The sequence below is a fragment of the Stegostoma tigrinum genome, chromosome 25 (genome assembly GCF_030684315.1).
Source record: "Stegostoma tigrinum isolate sSteTig4 chromosome 25, sSteTig4.hap1, whole genome shotgun sequence".
NCBI classification, from domain to species: Eukaryota; Metazoa; Chordata; class Chondrichthyes; order Orectolobiformes; family Stegostomatidae; genus Stegostoma; species Stegostoma tigrinum.
In genome coordinates this window covers 5076056-5095634 of record NC_081378.1, presented here as the reverse complement: position 1 = coordinate 5095634, position 19579 = coordinate 5076056, and the positions used below count along the sequence as shown (strand labels likewise).

The 19579-nt window shown below is 44.2% G+C and overlaps 1 protein-coding gene across 1 annotated transcript in view; it reads left to right on the top strand.

Annotated features, from left to right (window-relative positions):
- The window catches only part of camk1da (calcium/calmodulin-dependent protein kinase 1Da), a 423644-nt gene that overhangs the window by 368223 nt on the left and 35842 nt on the right, over window positions 1-19579 (top strand). The window contains exons 7-8 of the mRNA XM_059654830.1: window positions 5477-5589; window positions 15748-15826. Of these exons, the coding sequence (XP_059510813.1) occupies window positions 5477-5589; window positions 15748-15826 (192 nt within the window). The remainder of the gene's footprint in view (window positions 1-5476; window positions 5590-15747; window positions 15827-19579) is intronic.

Here is a 19579-nt window from a genome sequence, read left to right as displayed (position 1 = left end):
GTTGAAACAGGCACAAGGAGCTGAATGATCTCCTCCTGTCCCTACGTTTTTCTGGTTAAACAACTTAGCAACCAGTGTCCCAGTTGAATGTGGGATGTGTACACTTGGGGGATGGATCTAAATGTTGGGATCCTTAGAAAATAAAATAGCTGCACTTTACGGGGGGGGAGGACAAAAAGTTGGAAAAAGATACTTCTAAGAAATCAGAGTTATTGAGAGATGGAGAGTAATTGCAGATATTATTCAATGAGGAAAGTGATATTTTACGTTTGCAGCTGAGTTTGGGTTGAATGTTTGCTTGAGTTGGTAATATTTATGAGAAAAGGAACAACTGGATGTTTATGTTTAATTGCATGGAAGAGCCATACTGGATAGTTTAAATGCCACAGCAATTGACAGCTTTGGCACAGTAACTTGTTGGCATCATCTGATCCCTGGCCTTGAAATTATTCCTAGCTGAATGTGAATTAATCAACGTATGCATTTTTGAGTGGCATTCAGTTCAAAACTGGATATCAATACTCTGGATCTTTTAGGCGTGGGATACTTGAGGACGTACTTACTGACTAAAGATTTTAACATAATGCAAGCTTAGTCAGTGATCAACAAGAAGCAAATGAGCAATAACGCAGACTGTTCAAGAAGCTATCAGTGTGCAAATGAAGGTGATCACGTAAGCTGAATGAATCAAAATAAGAACAAAGACCAGATCAGGACAGGAACAGATCCTTCGGCCCACAAAGCCAGTACAAAGTGCTGCAAAAAACTTTCGACTCCAAAGAAAGCCGGGAGGAGGAAGCTCTGAGGTTGAAACAACTCTGAGATAATGCAACCCCGATGGCGCCAGAACCAAGAGTGGAATTCTGCCTTCCAAGATGCAGCAGGAAAGATGCTGTGATAATCAACCAGGTTGGCACTGGGGAGATTCCTGTCTCCATCTGACCATCCCAGAAATTATATTCTGGGAAAAAGAACCTATGCTGGACAGGTTCACTCCCACATCTCTTCCAGGGATGCTCACCTTGAGACATTTGGCTCCTCTCTCCGACAGGATTTCTGTTCTAATCCTTTATGTTGATCACAGTCATTCACCTCCGTTCTGTCCACAAAATGGCCCTGAGCTTCCAGTTGCCCGCCTCTTCCACACCCCACCATGTTGCCTGGCCAACATCTCTGCCTCAGGCTTGCTGCAGTGCTCCAGCGTAGCACTGGTGGAGCACACATCCGTAGTCACTTGACATCCTCATCTATACGATTTGCACTGTGTCAAACGTTTGTGGGTTTTGGAACTTAGTTTTAAATCAAAACAGCTAAAATGCAATCAAACTTTTTCAATTAACCTTACACAGAGCCAGCCTCTAAATTCTGGGGTATATGTTTCATCTGGATCTACACAGTAATGAGTAGAATTTACGATCTATGCAGCTCTGATATTTAGTTTTGAGTTAAAGAGTTATTTGGGAACAGGGCACAGACCCTTCCCCTCTTGGGATTGCTGTACTCGAAGTGAGGGCCAATGAACAAGCAGCAGCGGGATGGGTGTCCTCACTGGAATTGGGTTCTGGGCAGGAAGATCCAAGCTCCACTTTCCTGCCCCAGACCTTCCATGGTGACCCTTTAGCGTTTGATTACTGAGTGCTTACTCCCAGGATCTAGCCCCCGTTTGGCCTGCAGTGACCTCAGCCCCAGGACTGCTCTAATTTTCATCAGTTTATGCATGATCTGGTGACTGGATTCTTCCAACTGAAAGTGCACTTCCAAAGTGCCTCACTGCTTGGGAATCACACTGCGATATCCTGAGCTAGTGATAGGCACTATATTCATGCGGGTCTGCTTTTGCTTTCCACGTGTCCCATTAAGCCATGGAAACTTGATGGCTTTCACACAGCACAAGTACGTAAATTGAGCTGTGTCTTAAGTATAATAAACTTGTTTGGCTTGGAATGGGAGAAGATAGAAAGCAAACAAAATCTTTTTCTGAAGAAGGGTCTAGGCCCGAAACGACGGCTTTCCTGCTCCTCTGATGCTGCTTGGCCTGCTGTGTTCATCCAGCTCCACACCTTGTTGTCTCATAATCTTTTACATCTGCATGAAAACACTAAATTTTGGTTAGATCAGGAAAAGGAGCAGTTACAATCATTATACTTTGTGCTTTCAATTTCAGCAACATTTGCCAATAAAAAAAATTACTTTGCAATTTCATGTCTAAGTATGGTTAACGAAATACTTCAATCAAACTTCTGCCTATTGATATCCCACGGGCTAGATACTGCAGCACTTTCTACAGAAATTACCCTTGCTGCAAATTTGCTGGATTGGTACACCCTGAATGATAGTGCCCAAGGCTTTAGCTGAACAAGAGGAAAATCCCTCCAGATTGTGGTAAGCAGTTGTGGAGGACAGGAAGCCCTGAGATTGTAGCAACACGGTGAAAATTTTCACGCGAATGGTGTCATTGGCTCATTTTTAAATATGTGCCAAGGGTTAGCAGTTACAACAATTCTGTCCCTTCACGTCACTTGCATCAATTGAGGAGGGTCAAGGGTAAATATCAGCTGCTTCTTATATAACATTGATGGACCAGGAGATGTGGTAATGTCCTTACCTCTGGGTTCAAATCCCCCACTTTTTATAGTCGTGTGTCATCACATGCCTCAGACGTTTAAAATCTTATTAGGGGCTCTGCTGTAGTGTGACTATGTCCCTTAGCTCCGTTTGCTGGAGGGTGGGTTTGTGATGCTAATGATGAGGGTTCAATCACTGTACCAGCTGAGGTTATGAAAGACTCTCCCCTTGCCTGTGGCGTACTGACCCTCTCTGACCAGGCTGTGGTCTGACAGGTCTGTGTGCAATTCTGGTCTCCTTGCTGAAGGAAGGATGTTGTGAGACTTGAAAGAGTTCAGAGAAGATTTACAAGGATTTTGCCAAGGTTTGACCTATAGAGAGAGGCTCGATAGACTGGGGCAAATTTTCCTGGAGTATCTGAGGCTGACGAGTAACCTTGTAGAAGATTTTAAAATCAGGCGGGGCTTGGATAGGGTGAATATTAGAGGTCTTTTCCCCAGGGTGGGGGACTCCAAAACTAAAGGGCATAGGTTTAAGATGAGAGGGGAAAGATTTAAAAGGGACCTGAGGGGCAACATTTTCATACAGTGTGTGGTCCTTCTAGGGAATAAACTGCTAGAGGAAGGGGTGGAGGCTGGTACAATTATAACATTTAAATGGCATCTGGATGGGTATGTGAATAGGAAGTGTTTAGAGGGATCTGGGCCAAGTGCTAGCAAACGAGACTAGATTAATTTACGATATCTGGTTGGCATGGATGATTTGGACCGAAGGGTCTTTTTCCATGCTGTATAACTCTATGAATCAATGAATATGGAGACTGTATCTTGACCTCTGAACTTGAAGTTTTGGGTTCAAGTCCCATCTGCCACAGAGATGTGTTGTAATATGTCTCAACAGTTTGATTAAAAGATAATTTTTAAAGCTGCCCCCAAATTGGCTGCAGCTACTTAAGCCCTCCATGTTGTGAGTGTTACTTTAAATTGGCCCATTAACATTTGGAAGCTTGTCTTCACAGGGCAAGATTCCAGGTAAAGTGGCTTTTCCAATTTTCGTCAGGCATACTCTTTCTAAATCACAACGGTAGTGAATTGCAACAGTCTGACGATACAGCAGACAATAGCTAAGGCAGAGAAGTGAAGCTGATCCTGTCTATATGTAAATATACATAGATCCTACCTGAACATAGATATACTGTCTGTTGGATACTGTCAACATTGCTTTCAGCACGGTTTAACTGAGATTTGTTTGCATTGATAATTTTACTTTAAAAACACAAATTGTGGACACCAGTTTTACCTTTCTAGAGGAATTTATGTCACCCCCCACTGCAGCACCAAAGTGCCTCTTGGTGATTCCAGACTTTTGGTCTCCACTCTTATCTGGGACATCGTTACCATATTAATCACTTTGTAAAGGAAAAGTTTACTGGACGTCAGTTCTGAACTTATTGTTTGCCACTTCATAAAAATGTCCTGCAATCATTGTTCAATTTGAATGGGTCACCAGGATTTAACTTCCTGTTGCATTTAGCATCTAGAACATTACTTCTTTCCCGAGATGTGGCTGGATGGATCAGCATTTATTGCCCATACTTAAATGTCCTTGAGAAGGTGGCAGTGAGTTACCTCATGACCGACTTCCATCAATGAAATATCCTACAGCCATAGCGAGCTTTGAGAAGATTTGTAGCTCAGGTTGAGGTTCTGGATATGAGTTTGCTCGCTGAGCTGGAAGGTTCGTTTTCAGATGTTTGGTCCCCATTCTAGGTAACACCATCAGTGAGCCTCCGACGAAGCGCTGGTGTTATGTCCCGCTTTCTATTTATCACCAACCCATGGAAACCTAAACATATAAATAGAAAGCGGGACATAACGCCAGCTTCACCGGAGGCTCACTGATGATGTTACCTAGAATGGTGACGAAACGTCTGAGAATGATCCTTCCAGCTCAGCGAGCAAACTCACATCCAGATCCTACAGTCATGTCAGGGAGGCGATTCCAGAATTTGTCTTTACTGATTGGTGCTTTGAGTATAGGAGGTGGGAAATTGTGTTGCAGCTGTACAGGACATTGATTAGACCACTTTTGGAATGCTGCCTTCAGTTCTGGCCTCCCCACTGTAGGAAGGATGTTGTGAAACTTGACGGGATTCAGAAAACATTCACAAGAATATTGCCTGTGTTGGAGGGTTTGAGCTATGGGGAGAGACTGGATAAGCTGGGGCTATTTTATCTGGAGCGTCAGAGGCTGAGGGGTGACCTTTATTGGGGTTTATGAGGGGCATAGATAGGGGGAAAAGCCAAGGTCTTTTCCCCAGGGTAAGAGAGTCCAAAACTAGCAGGGCATAGGTTTAAGGTGAGAGGGGAAAGATTTGAAAATGACCTAAGGGGCAACTTTTTCACGCAGAGGGTGGTGTGTGTATGGAATGAGCTGCCAGAGGAATTGTTGGAGGCTGGTATAATTACAACATTTAAAAGGCATCTGGATGGATACATGAAGAAGAGGGGTCAAATCTTGGCTAATGGGACTAGATTAATTTCGGATATCTGGTTGGCATGGATGAGTTGGACTGAAGCGTCTGTTTCCGTGCTGTACCATGCTATGCTCTATAACTTTATTTCAACCCCGTGAAGTAACAGTGGACACAGTTCCAAGCCAGGAAGGTGTGTGGTTTGTTAAATTGCCTCTTGCTGCTCTCTTGGCTTACCTCAGTTTTTCTTATCTATTTTCATAAACCCAGGTTCCTGAAATCACAGGAGCAGCTTCAAGGCTTTTTCATGCAACGAACCGTGGTTTTAATTTCCAGTCGTCATTTAATTGTTTACATGATTTAGGTAATTAGTTTTAAAAAGAATAAGTGAACCCACAAAATCATTCGTGACTGTTTTGTTATATTTTCTTCCTGTAGGTTATGTGGATATCCTCCATTCTATGATGAAAATGACTCCAGACTGTTTGAACAGATATTAAAGGCGGAGTATGAATTTGACTGCCCATATTGGGATGACATTTCAGAATCTGGTATGTTAAAGAACATTCCTTCGTTCCTTATAACATGGGCTGTTCTGGAAAGGGTACGGGTATTGTCTACCACATATTGCCCTGAAATTATGATGCCAATCTTTTGTTTATCTTGTCAATGTGATGTTTGCACATTCACAAAGGTGTTAAGTAGAGGTACTGTATGATGTTGACTCACTGACAATGGGAGAATGACATTGTAAAGAATGATGGTGGATATCCACAGTGTGTGTCTTGGAGGATACTTTGTAGCTCCCCATGGACAATACCCTTTAGGCTTGGAGATATTCTGCAGGGTTGATGAGCATGTGATCTGGGCTTCCCACACTCTGGGACATAAAAGCCCAGTGAGATCAAGCAACAATGTTTTTAAGTAACGAGCTCCAAGATACAATGGTCGCATTCTCATCCTCATTTCTGACAGGATCAAGGCCCCTTTAGCCCCATGTTTTATTCTATTTCTCCATGTTGTCTAATGGACTGCTCTCTGAGGTCTGATTTCTACTGCAAAAAAAGGCCAGTGAAAAGTTAATTAAATGTTTAATCAGTTGACAAGATTGCAACTGATGTTCCTCCAGGACTTGTCAGATCCCAGACAGAAACCTGGCTTGCTAGATCATGTTTTGTTTTGTTTTATCAAGATGGTCTCTCACTGAAACACAGTCATGCAGTGTTGCAGATTTTGTTTTAACAATAAAACAGTTCATAAAGAGCAAGAAAAGCAAATCAAAATAGAGCAAAACTAACTATTTATAGATAACCAAAATTTAAAGATGTCAAAACATGCAGTAAAATATAATGCTATTAGTTCCTTACATTACTCACACCAGAGAGAATTCCCTTCTCTATCACTTCTATCAGGTTAAATTATAGGTAGTTATAATTCTCTATCTGGACCATCTGATAGCCTCTTTCTCGAGTCTTAATACAACTGAGTTTAGACTTTCTCAGCTTCACATCATTCCTCCAGGGCTTTAACCAAACAACTCTGGCCTGGGGCATTCAAACTAAACTGCTTACACTGGGATGACCTATTTCTAAACAATTCTAGACTATTTTTCATCAGGGCCAACTGTTCAATGCATCCGCCGTCAATCAAAACTTCCACAAAGCTCCCAAACTGAGACTAAGAAGTTTGCCGAGCTCTAATGTTTTCTTGAAATTAGAAACAATTTCAGAACTTTCTGACTGAAGACACTGTTTACTCTGTTCACTCATAAAAGCTCACACAAGCTAAACAAATTTCTGTTAGCCTCCAAGAACTATCGATCTCATATTATTTTGTTAAAAGAAATAATCAAGGCAACAGGAATATTTACAAGTTAATCATTTAACCTTTGCACACACACACAGAAAATTCACATGCTGCTCGTTCAAAATCCAAAAATTCCGAGCGGGACAAGAACCTTCATCAAACGGATTGTTTTGACCTGGGTGACGTTGATGTCCTGAGGCTGAAGCATCCAGAAAAAGAGATGAATTTCTTCATGTCGCTGTTGACTGTGTAGACACTGAAAAGGTATCAGGGAGCCCAGGAGTGAATTACTCGTCACAAAATGTCAAAATTCTGACTTCTCCCAGCTATATTGATGATTTGGTTGATAGTATCACCATCTGCAGTCATTGAACGTCTTTCTCCTGAAATTATGCTGTGTGAATATTAACATTCAAACATTTTTAACTCTGTACACATTCATGTATATTCTTTGCCTCCCATTTTAACAGAATCACAAGCCTCTATGGTAAAGAAATTTTACACATATGTGTTAAATTTTTTTTTGTCAAAATTCTACATAATACAATTTGAACAGGCTCAAGCAGTCAACTAAAAACAAACAAATGGACCAGTTCTTAACAGAGGAAATTATTTTCATGCAGACGTTTAGGAAATGATTTGCTGATGACCATTCAACCATTTGTCACAGCTAAACCCAGTCCAATCTTGATGTCCACACAATTGTATTTTGACCAGGGATGACTATATCATGATTCCGACCCCGAGTCTCTTCGGGTTTGATCAACTGTATTCATGAACAAACTCCCACCAGTCCTAGCCCCACCTATGTGTCCTACAGTAACTGTTCTCAACCAATTCCACAGTAAGGTGTATAATCCCAGTTGATGGTAATACAGTAGGGTCCAATCCCAGAGTGAGACCTGGCTTGATCAGTCATCAGTTTGATTTTTGTAGGTTATTTGCTGTGAAGATCAGTCACTGAGCAAGAGGCTGTCAATGTACATCTAACAGAATAATGTCAAAATTTATAACACCTAAAATGAAAACAAAAGATTTATTTTTCGGTGTACAAGACATAACTTTCAGATATAAACATTCAAACCTTGTACCTTCAATATTAACTTGAAAGGTACTCAAACTTTAGTGAAGGATTACACTGTTTCCACTTTAATGTTTCTTGTTCAGTGGGCATGGCTGTTCTAAACTCATTTTGAGCAAATTTCTGCATTCACTCAATGTTTTATCATGAGACTCTTGAATACAGCTCACTTATCATGGGTTCACTTAAATATTAATTGCACAGCCTTCTGTTTCAGGTAATTTTCTCTTATTGACTTTCAGACATTCAGAACCTTTTTTCCCTTCTGCCCTAATAGTTTTGGAGACTCCTAAACTGCACTACTGAAGCTGCAGGCCCTTTTTCTTTGCTCTGAATGACCTGGTTCTCTATCTGAAAAGGTCCTACACTCTCCTTGACCTTCTGGATAGTTCTATCTTTTCTAAACTAGCTTGATTTCTGTCTGTCTCCTTTTGTCAGAGAACATCTTGCTGCTTGGCAACATTCCACTCTTTTTCTTCTTTCTGCCCTTGTTTCTGAACTATTCTATGTAAGCCTCATGTAAATGCCTGTAATCAAGTTCTGGTACCACTCACAGGATTCAAAGATGAATCCTTAACTACTTATCCCCTCTTAACACACACAACATAGAAACGCAAACCAAACTTAAATCTATAGTTCTGTTTACTTGCAAAATCAGCTCATCTCCATCCTCTCCTTTTCCAAGGAGAATGGTCCCTGCTTTTGTAACCTTTCCATGCAGCTGAAGTCCAAAAATTCCAATGCATTACAAAGAATTTCTGAATTTCTCCCAGTTGTTTCTGCTCCCACCCCAAACACTTTCCCTTGTCACGCCTCGCAATCAGTGTCTTGCCTACTTAGGGTGAATAGTAGCACAAAGGATGGCTCATCAACTGTACATTTGCCACCGCAAACTATGTCTCTTTCATTCTCAGTTTGTGCATCGCAGTCCAAACTAGTGAGTGTATTTTCTTCTATTTTTAAAATATGGAGAACTTCCATAGTTGCTGCCAAGATCCACAGCTGCCAAGGCGTGGAATTATGCCTTAATGCTGAAGAAGATAAATGCAGCCTTGAAATTAAAACAAAACAGTTGTTTGGCAGGTTTTGTCACAGGCAACTGGCCTCATTTTATTTTTAAATTTCAGAATATTCTCTTTTGCTTTGCCAATGATAATTGAAAGTTTTTAACAGTTCCTTGCACACTTCAAAGAGAGAAGTACCGACACTTCAGAGAAGATAAGCCAAGTAGAGGCAGCTGAGTTAGCGTTAATAGAAAATGTTGCCTTTTTGACGCTGCCAGTTTTCCACCATCTTCTGCTTTGCCCATTGATCTGTACACTTCCCGAGACTGAGAGTCCCAGAGAATAACCTGCTCCCTCACTTTTACCGTTGCTGCTCCTCCTGAAGTTTGTAAGGAGAGATGGTGGTATCATGGCACTGCCATTGGATTAGTCATCAATAGATGCTGCCTAATATTCAGGGTGTAGAGGTGCCAGTGCTGGACTGGGGTGGACAAGGTCAGAAGTCACACGACATCAAGTCACACGAAATCACAAGCTTTCGGAGTGCTGCTCCACTCTCACCATGAGAAAAAGCTGACAAAGGAGCAGTGCTTTGAAAGAGATAATGGGAACTGCAGATGCTGGAGAATTCCAACATAATAAAATGTGAGGCTGGATGAACACAGCAAGCTTGTGATTTCAAATAAACTTGTTGGACTATTACCTGGTGTCATGTGACCTCTGATGATATTTGGGGACAGATATTCATGTGCTAACATGACAAATGGCGAAACTTGAATTCAATAAATCTGGAATTAATAGTCAGGTAACTCTGAGTCCTTTGTTGAAAGATCCATGTGGTAATCGGGAAGGAAATCTGCTATGCTCACCCAGTCTGGCCAATGTGTGACCCCAGACCCACAGCAACATGGTTGACTCTGAAATGACTGAGCCAACTGTTTGGCTCTAGCGCAATTGTAGCTGGGCAATAAATCCCTCAATCTGTAGTTGAATTGAGCACGTAATAAAGGCCATCAACTCAGTTACAACTCTCTAATCATTTCCTGTTACCCCCCCCCCCCCCATTCCAGGAAGCCCTCAGTAAATGTTCATTGCTTCTTCATTGCATCCTATGATAATCTAAAAGTCTCTTCTGTTTGCAAGTGGCTCACATAAGGTGAATGTGTATACTCTGAATAGATTATAAATTTAACTGGCAACTGCACTGAGTCCACAGGACATCCAAGTGTGGGACTTACAGGCAGTACATTTCTTTCTGAGCACCACCAGAAGAACATTAGTTATTATTCATCAGAATACCATTTGTGAACCATACAGTCCCTATGATTTGGAAGCAGGTCTTCCAGTCTATCAAGCTCACACCAATCCTCCAAGGGTATTCCACCCAATCCCTGCAACCTTGCATTTCCCATGGCTAATTGACCTAACCTAACCTGCACATCTTTGGACTGTGGAAGGAAATTGGAGCATCCAGAGGAAACCCATTCAGACACAGGGAGAACATGCAAACTCCACACAGACAGTTGCCCAAGGGTGGAATTGAACCTGGGTCCCTGGTGAGGCAGCAGTGCTAACCACTGAGCCACCGTGCTGCCCAGCCCCTTGGAAGGCATGAAATTGCTGCTTTATTTTCCCATGTGACAGAGCAAACTACAAAATAAAACCATGCATCGAAGAGTAGCATTAACTGTAAGAAAAGTACCTTGAAATATTACATTGTCTTTTTTCTTTTAAACCACCGTGGTGATAGACCAAAGCCAGGCCCAGAGAACACAGCCCACTCTGATGAGTGGAATGTATCACATGGGCATACATCAGTACAATTTAAATAGTAACACCAACCCAAATGTTAACTTGTATTATTAGTTTAGTAGAGACCAGTAACTTACATTGAAAAGAAGTTATCCTAAATCCCAGTTATTTGCTAAAAGAATGAAGCCACAAGTTTCCACAGTTTAAATAACAGATGAACTCTTACTATACAAGAGCTGATCAAACCAAGCACAAAATATGAGTTTAGCCAACTGTTGAAACCCTGGGGTCCAGAATCAACAGCAATTAGAACATAGAACATAGAACAGTACAGCACAGAACAGGCCCTTCAGCCCACAATGTTGTGCCGACCATTGATCCTCATGGATGCACCCTCAAATTTCTGTGACCATATGCATGTCCAGCAGTCTCTTAAATGACCCCAATGACCTTGCTTCCACAACTGCTGCTGGCAACGCATTCCATGCTCTCACAACTCTCTGCGTAAAGAACCTGCCTCTGACATCCCCTCTATACTTTCCACCAACCAGCTTAAAACTATGACCCCTCATGCTAGCCATTTCTGCCCTGGGAAATAGTCTCTGGCTATCGACTCTATCTATGCCTCTCATTATCTTGTATACCTCAATTAGGTCCCCTCTCCTCCTCCTTTTCTCCAATGAAAAGAGACCGAGCTCAGTCAACCTCTCTTCATAAGATAAGCCCTCCAGTCCAGGCAGCATCCTGGTAAACCTCCTCTGAACCCTCTCCAAAGCATCCACATCTTTCCTATAATAGGGCGCCCAGAACTGGACGCAGTATTCCAAGTGCGGTCTAACCAAAGTTTTATAGAGCTGCAACAAGATCTCACGACTCTTAAACTCAATCCCCCTGTTAATGAAAGCCAAAACACCATATGCTTTCTTAACAACCCTGTCCACTTGGGTGGCCATTTTAAGGGATCTATGTATCTGCACACCAAGATCCCTCTGTTCCTCCACGCTGCCAAGAATCCTATCCTTAATCCTGTACTCAGCTTTCAAATTCGACCTTCCAAAATGCATCACCTCGCATTTATCCAGGTTGAACTCCATCTGCCACCTCTCAGCCCATCTCTGCATCCTGTCAATGTCCCGCTGCAGCCTACAACAGCCCTCTACACTGTCAACGACACCTCCGACCTTTGTGTCGTCTGCAAACTTGCTGACCCATCCTTCAATTCCCTCGTCCAAGTCATTAATAAAAATTACAAACAGTAGAGGCCCAAGGACAGAGCCCTGTGGAACCCCACTCACCACTGACTTCCAGGCAGAATATTTTCCTTCTACTACCACTCGCTGTCTTCTGTTGGCCAGCCAATTCTGTATCCAAGCAGCTAAGTTCCCCTGTATCCCATTCCTCCTGACCTTCTGAATGAGCCTTCCATGGGGAACCTTATCAAATGCCTTACTGAAGTCCATATACACCACATCCACAGCTTGACCCTCATCAACCTTACTAGTCACATCCTCAAAAAACTCGATAAGGTTTGTAAGGCATGACCTACCCCTCACAAAGCCGTGTTGACTGTATTTGATCAAGCCATGCTCTTCCAGATGGTCATAAATCTTATCCCTCAGAATCCTTTCTAACACCTTGCAGACGACAGACGTGAGACTTACCGGTCTATAATTGCCGGGGATTTCCCTATTTCCTTTCTTGAAGAGAGGAATTACATTTGCCTCTCTCCAGTCCTCAGGTACGACTCCAGTGGAGAGCGAGGATGCAAAGATCTTCGCAAGTGGCGAAGCAATTGCATTTCTCGCTTCCCAAAGCAGCCGAGGACAAATCTGATCCGGGCCTGGCGACTTGTCAATCTTAATGTTTGACAAAATTTTCAGTACATCAGCTTCCTCTATCTCTATCCATTCCAGCATGCACACCTGCTCTTCAAAGGTTTCATTCACTACACAGGTCGTTTCTTTCGTAAAGACAGAAGCAAAAAACTCATTTAGGGCTTCCCCTACCTCCTCAGGCTCCACACACAAGTTCCCTATGCTATCCCTGATCGGCCCTACTCTTTCTTTGACCATTCTCTTATTCCTCACGTAAGTGTAAAATGCCTTTGTGTTTTCCCGGATTCCTTCTGCCAAGCCTTTCTCGTGCCCCCTCCTGGCTCTCCTCAGACCATTTTTGAGCTCCTTCCTTGCCTGCATGTAATCCTCTCTAGCTGAACTTGACCCTAGCTTCCTCCACCTTATGTAAGCTACCTTCTTCCTTTTCACTAGAAGCTCCACCGCTCTCGTCATCCAAGGTTCCTTTATCTTACCCCGTCTTGCCTGTCTCAGAGGGACATATTTACTCATCACTCCCAACAACTGTTCCTTAAACCATCTCCACATGTCTATAGTTCCCTTACCATGGAACAACTGCTCCCAGTCCATGCTTCCTAACTCGTGTCTAATCGCATCATAGTTTCCTCTTCCCCAATTAAATATCCTCCCATTCTGCCTAATCCTCTCCTTCTCCATAGCTATGTAGAATGAGAGAGTGTTATGGTCACTATCACCAAAATGCTCTCCCACCACAAGATCTGATACCTGCCCCGGCTCGTTTCCGAGCACCAAGTCTAGAATGGCCTCTCCCCTCGTCGGCCTGTCAACGTACTGAGTTAGGAAACCCTCCTGAACACACCTTACAAAAACAGCTCCATTCAAATCTTCTGCTCGAAGGAGGTTCCAATCAATATTAGGAAAGTTAAAGTCACCCATTACAACAACCCTACTGCGTCCACACTTTTCCAAAATCTGTCGACCTATGCTTTCTACAATCTCCCTGCTGCTATTGGGGGGCCTGTAGTAAACCCCTAACGAGGTGACTACTCCCTTGCTGTTCCTAATTTCCACCCATACTGACTCAGTAGGCAGATCTTCCTCGACAATGGAAGCTTCTGTAGCTGTGATACCCTCTCTGATTAGTAGTGCTACACCCCCTCCTCTTTTTGCCCCCTCCCTATTCTTTTTAAATGTTCTAAACCCTGGAATATCCAGCAACCATTCCTGCCCATGAGAAACCCATGTCTCTGTTATGGCCACAACATCATAGCACCAGGTACTGATCCATGCTCTAAGTTCATCACTTTTATTCCTGATACTCCTTGCATTAAAGCAAACACACTTTAACCGATCCCTTGGTTCCTTCCCAGGAAAATCCTTCCCACTAGCTGGTCTACCTCTTGCTACTGCCTCACCTGCATCAACGCTCACCTCTGGTATACAGCTCAGGTTCCCACCCCCCTGCCATACTAGTTTAAACCCTCTCGAACTACTCGAGCAAACCTTCCACCCAGGACATTGGTCCCCTTCCAGTTCAGATGCAACCCGTCCTTCTTGTACAGGTCCCACCTTCCCCAGAAGGCATCCCAATTATCAACATATCTGAAACCCTCCCTCCTACACCAGCTGCGTAGCCACGTGTTCAGCTGCGCCCGCTCCCTGTTCCTCACCTCGCTATCTCGTGGCACCGGTAGTAAACCAGAGAACACTACTCTGTTCGTCCTGCTCTGCAGCTTCCATCCTAACTCCCTGAAATCACTTTTTATATCCTCAAACCTATTTCTGGCTATATCATTTGTGCCAATATGTAACACAATTTCTGGCTGTTCACCCTCCCCTTTCAGAACTTTATACACCCGATCGGAGACGTCCCGGACCCTGGCACCAGGGAGGCAACATACCTTCCGGGAATCCCGATCTTGCCCACAAAATCTCCTGTCGATTCCCCTAACTATCGAGTCCCCTACCACGAGTACTTTTCTATTCTGCCCCCTTCCCTTCTTTGCCACAGTGTCAGGCTCAGTGCCAGAGAACTGACTACTATGGCTTTCCTCTGGTAGGTCAACCCCCCCAGCAGTATCCAAAACGGTATACTTATTGCTGAGGGGAATGCCCACAGGGGATCTCTGCACTGTCTGTCTGTCCCCTTTCCTCCCCCTAACTGTAACCCATCTATCCTCGTCCTGAGCCTTAGGAGTGACCAACTCCCGATAACTCCTCTCAATTACCCCCTCTGCCTCCCGAATGATCCGTAGTTCATCCAGCTCCAGCTCCATTTCCCTAACACGGTTTTCAAGGAGCTGTAGCTGGGTGCACTTCCCGCAGATGTAGCCAGCGGAGACGTGTGCCACATCTCCCAACTGCCACATTTTGCAGGAGGAGCAAGCAACTGCCCTAGCATCCATACCCCACTTATCTGAACACCCACTCAATACTAAAGCAGAAAGCTCACTTCAAGTAATAATAACAAATTAATAACAAACTTATGTTCAATAGAGAAAGTTTAGAATGAACCTTACCTTATTAACTAGGTTAGAGGAGGAGGGCGGGTGGGAGACACTACAGTTGTAGAGTCTCGGGTTAAGCCGCCTTGCTGATATATATGGTCACTGCTTTCCTTCCCGGCTGCCCCTCTGGTCCTCGTCACTTCCTCTGATGCTCCCGCTCCTTCTCTTAGCTGCAGTCTTCCGGGTCCGTCTTGCCTCCGCTGCTGCTCGCACTCAAAAAGCAATTAGTTCTGTATTAACAGGCGTGCTGTGGTCAGTTGCAAATGATAAACTACAAATTCAGTGGCAGATACGGTTTATAATGAGCTGTTACAAATTGGTTGAGTAGTCCACACAATGTATTGATTATCAGTTTTGGTCTCATACTTCTTCAAAATTCAATCTTCTATTTATAATTCCACCCCCACTTCTCAGGAATCTGGGACTGGTCTACTTAGTAGAAGATGCTCAATGGGCTGGTTGGACTTAGACTCGTTCCTTATGGTCTTGAAAAAAATAACAACAGGCTTGTTAATGACACTCCAACACATGGTTCTTATTCCATATTGGCTGGCAATGATTCTTTTATAATTGTTTGTTTTAATTGACCTGTTCAGGCATGCCCCTAGGACAGACAGAACTTCTTGGATTCTCTAGCTCAGAAGTGAGGATACAACCACTGAGGCACAATTCTCTGAATAGTTTGAACCTTTTGCTTTGTGCATGTTTGGGACAAAGATTCACTGCCATCTTCCATTTCCTTCAGCTAAAGATTTCATAAAACGATTGATGGAGAAGGACCCAAACAAACGATATACATGCGAGCAGGCGTTAAGACATCCGTGGTAAGTAGGTCTACATTCAGTCTAATACATTGGATTTTTCTCTCCAGGTTTCTGCCTTCTATATCTTGGACCTCTGCCAAATCTGGGACACAAATGTACCTCCTATTGTCACCCAGGCTCTATCATGTGATCTTTGTTGCCATTGGTTTAATTATGGATTTCAACCCTTCTGTTGCTTTGAATTTCTCTCTACCCTTTCTGCACCACTGACGTGGATTGTGCTCTGCGCAGGGAACTGCATGCAGCTTATAATAATTTGTACCAACTGGCTTGAAATACATTTGCCAGATGAGTGTCCAACACCTACATAGACAGTGAGGTGATGCCTGTATTAACTTGATGGAAGTGAAGAGTGAAGGAAATGATCTGTGCTCACTTTGCAAGTTACAATCTTGTTTATGTAAAATCTTAGTCTGGACCTGTGTTTAATCTTACACCTTCTAGAATGACACAGAGAATGTAGAAGTTGGTGCCAGATTTCACTTTAACAATCCTATTAATGTTTATTGGTCAAGTTTTGTTGAATTGGATACTAGGGCTGCACTCTGAAGGGTAAGGGATATGACTGCTCACACAAGGTGCTCACATCTTTCTCAAGTTTCTTTCCAAACTCCCTTAGTATCTTCTCAGAGCTCATCTTGTCCATGACATTGCATGCCCTTCTCCCTCAATCCTATTTACCCCTGAACTGTTCACCACTACCCGACTGGTCCCTCACTGAGGCTCTGAAAGCCTGTGTTTTCAAATAAACCTGTTGGACTACAACCTGGTGTTGTATGATTTCTGACTTTGTCCACCCCAGTCCAACACCGGCACCTCTACAGCATAACTAAACTTTTCAGGCAGCTAGATGATATCACAGCATGTGACACTGTAGTTTAGGAGGTCTCCATCTCACTCAGTCAGCAGTTTCTTTCTGCAAATACGCACCACCTGACTTTACCTTAGCACCTCCTCCCTCGATTCCTCCAGCGTTGCTAAATCATCAAACTGATAAGCAGAAATGTTGTCTAATTACATACTGGGGAGAGTTAAAAACTTGCGACTGGTCTCCACTTCAAAATCCATTCCCCAATTACCAACCCCTCCTTCTCCCGAGAATCAAACCAATCTTGGTCACAAAAGCAAAAACAGTCCAATCACAACCCCGGGGGCTACCATATTTGTTGCAGAGCTGAATATCATTAAAACCACCCTTCCCCAACACAGTAACATCAATCAATCTCAGCCCATCTCAGCTCATCTGCTGCTGAAACCCTCACTGGTGACTTCATCCATTCTAGGCCTGGCTATTTCAGCACATTCCTGGCTGCTCTCCCACATTCTACCCTCCATAAACCCGAGATTATTCCAAACCTCCAGCAACCACATCTGAAACCAGCAAGTCCTCTTTACCTTTCACCCCTATGTTGAGTGACCAACTTTGATTCCCGGTCAAGCAAACATCTCGCCTTTAGAGTTTGCCTCCTTGTTTCAAAATCCCTCTGTAATCTTTCTCCTCACAATCACTATCACCTCCTGAACCCCACAACTTTCTGAGATATCTGCGCTCCTCTAAATCTGGCATCTTTGGCATTCCCGTTTATAATTGCTGTACCATGAGTGGCCGTGCCCCCAGTTCCCTGAGCTCTGAGCTATGCAGTACCCTCTTGAACCTCTCTGCCTTTCTATGTCGCTTTCCTCCTTCAAGGCACTTCATAAAACTTGCCTCTTTGACCAACTTTTGGTCACTCACTGTTTAATAATGTCCCTGTGAATCATTTTAGGACATTTCGTTACATTAACGGCACGATAAGAATGTTAAGGTTGTTGTAATGATCCTGAACCTGAGAGAATATCTAGCACATGAAGATAAAAAATGACATGAATTGAATTGGGTACGGTGGCTCAGTGGCTAGCACTGCTGCCTTACATCACTGGGAACCTGGGTGTGATCCCACCCTCGGGTGACTGTCTATGTGGAGGTTCCACATTCTCCCTGAGTCCACGTGGGTTTCCTCTGGATGCTCAAGTTTCCTCCCACGGTTCAAAGATGTGCAGAGTAGGTGCACTGGCTGTGCTAAATTGCCCGTAGGGTTCAGGGATGTGAAGAGGAGGTGAGTTAAAAGGGGATGGGTCGCTGTGGACTTGTTGGGCTGAAGGGCCTGTTTCCACACTGTAGGGATTCTGTGATCCACAAATTGAATTGTATTATTTTTATTGTCACGTGTTCAAAATGAATGCAGTGGAATGTTTACAAGTTCCCACTTACAGTACCACCTCAGGTACAAAGGGACCTGGGTACAATCCTTAGTTACAGAACAGAGAAATGAAGGAAAAAACAGCAGTCACACTGTGACGATACACGGTGTAACCACAGGTCAGAAAAACCAGGAGCAAAGTTAGCAGGGGGATTGAGTTTAAGAGTCATGAGATCTTGTTGCAGCTCTATAAAACTTTGGTTAGACCGCACTTGGAATACTGCGTCCAGTTCTGGTCACCCTATTATAGGAAAGATGTGGATGCTTTGGAGAGGGTTCAGAGGAGGTTTACCAGGATGCTGCCTGGACTGGAGGGCTTATCTTATGAAAAGAGGTTGACTGAGCTTGGTCTCTTTTCATTGGAGAAAAGGAGGAGGAGAGGGGACCTAATTGAGGTATACAAGATAATGAGAAGCATAGATAGAGTTGATAGCCAGAGACTATTTCCCAGGGCAGAAATGGCTAGCACGAGGGGTCATAGTTTTAAGCTGGTTGGTGGAAAGTATAGGGGGGATGTCAGAGGCGGGTTCTTTACACAGAGAGTTGTGAGAGCATGGAATGCGTTGCCAGCAGCAGTTGTGGAAGCAAGGTCATTGGGGACATTTAAGAGACTGCTGGACATGCATATGGTCACAGAAATTTGAGGGTGCATACATGAGGATCAAAGGTCGGCACAACATTGTGGGCTGAAGGGCCTGTTCTGTGCTGTACTGTTCTATGTTCTATGTTCTAAAGTTAAAAAGACGAACATCGCAGTCTCTCTCCAAAGGCTCTCTGCAGCAGATCAACGCAGGGGAGCTCCCACATGATCTGAGTGCTGGCTGCTAGCACCGTGCTGATAACCCTCACCCCGTCACCGTGCTGCAAACCCTCACCCCGTCACCGTGCTGTAAACCCTCACCCCCTCACCGTGCTGCTACCCGACACCCCCTCACCGTGCTGCAAACCCTCACTCCCTCACCGTGCTGCAAACCCTCACCCCATCACGGTGCTGCAAGCCCTCACCCCCTCACCGTGCTGCAAACCCTCACTCCCTCACCGTGCTGCTAACCCTCAACCCCTCACCGTGCTGCGAACCCCCACCCCCTACAATGCTGAAAACCCTCACCCCCTCACCGTGCTGCAAACCCTCACTCCCTCACCGTGCTGCAAACCCTCACCCCCTCACTGTGCTGCTAACCCACACCCCCTCACCGTGCTGCTAACCTTCACCCCCTCGCCATGCAGCTAACCTTCACCCCCTCGCCATGCAGCTAACCCTCACTCCCTCACCATGCTGCTAACCCTCACTCCCTCACTGTGCTGCTAATCTTCACCCCCTCGCCGTGCAGCTAACCCTCACTCGCTCACCGTGCTGCTAACCCTCACTCCCTCACTGTGCTACTAACCTTCACAGTGCTGCTAACCTTCACCCCCTCGCCGTGCAGCTAACCCTCACTCGCTCACCGTGCTGCTAACCCTCACCCCCTCACCGTGCTGCTAACCCTCACAGTGCTGCTAACCTTCACTCCCT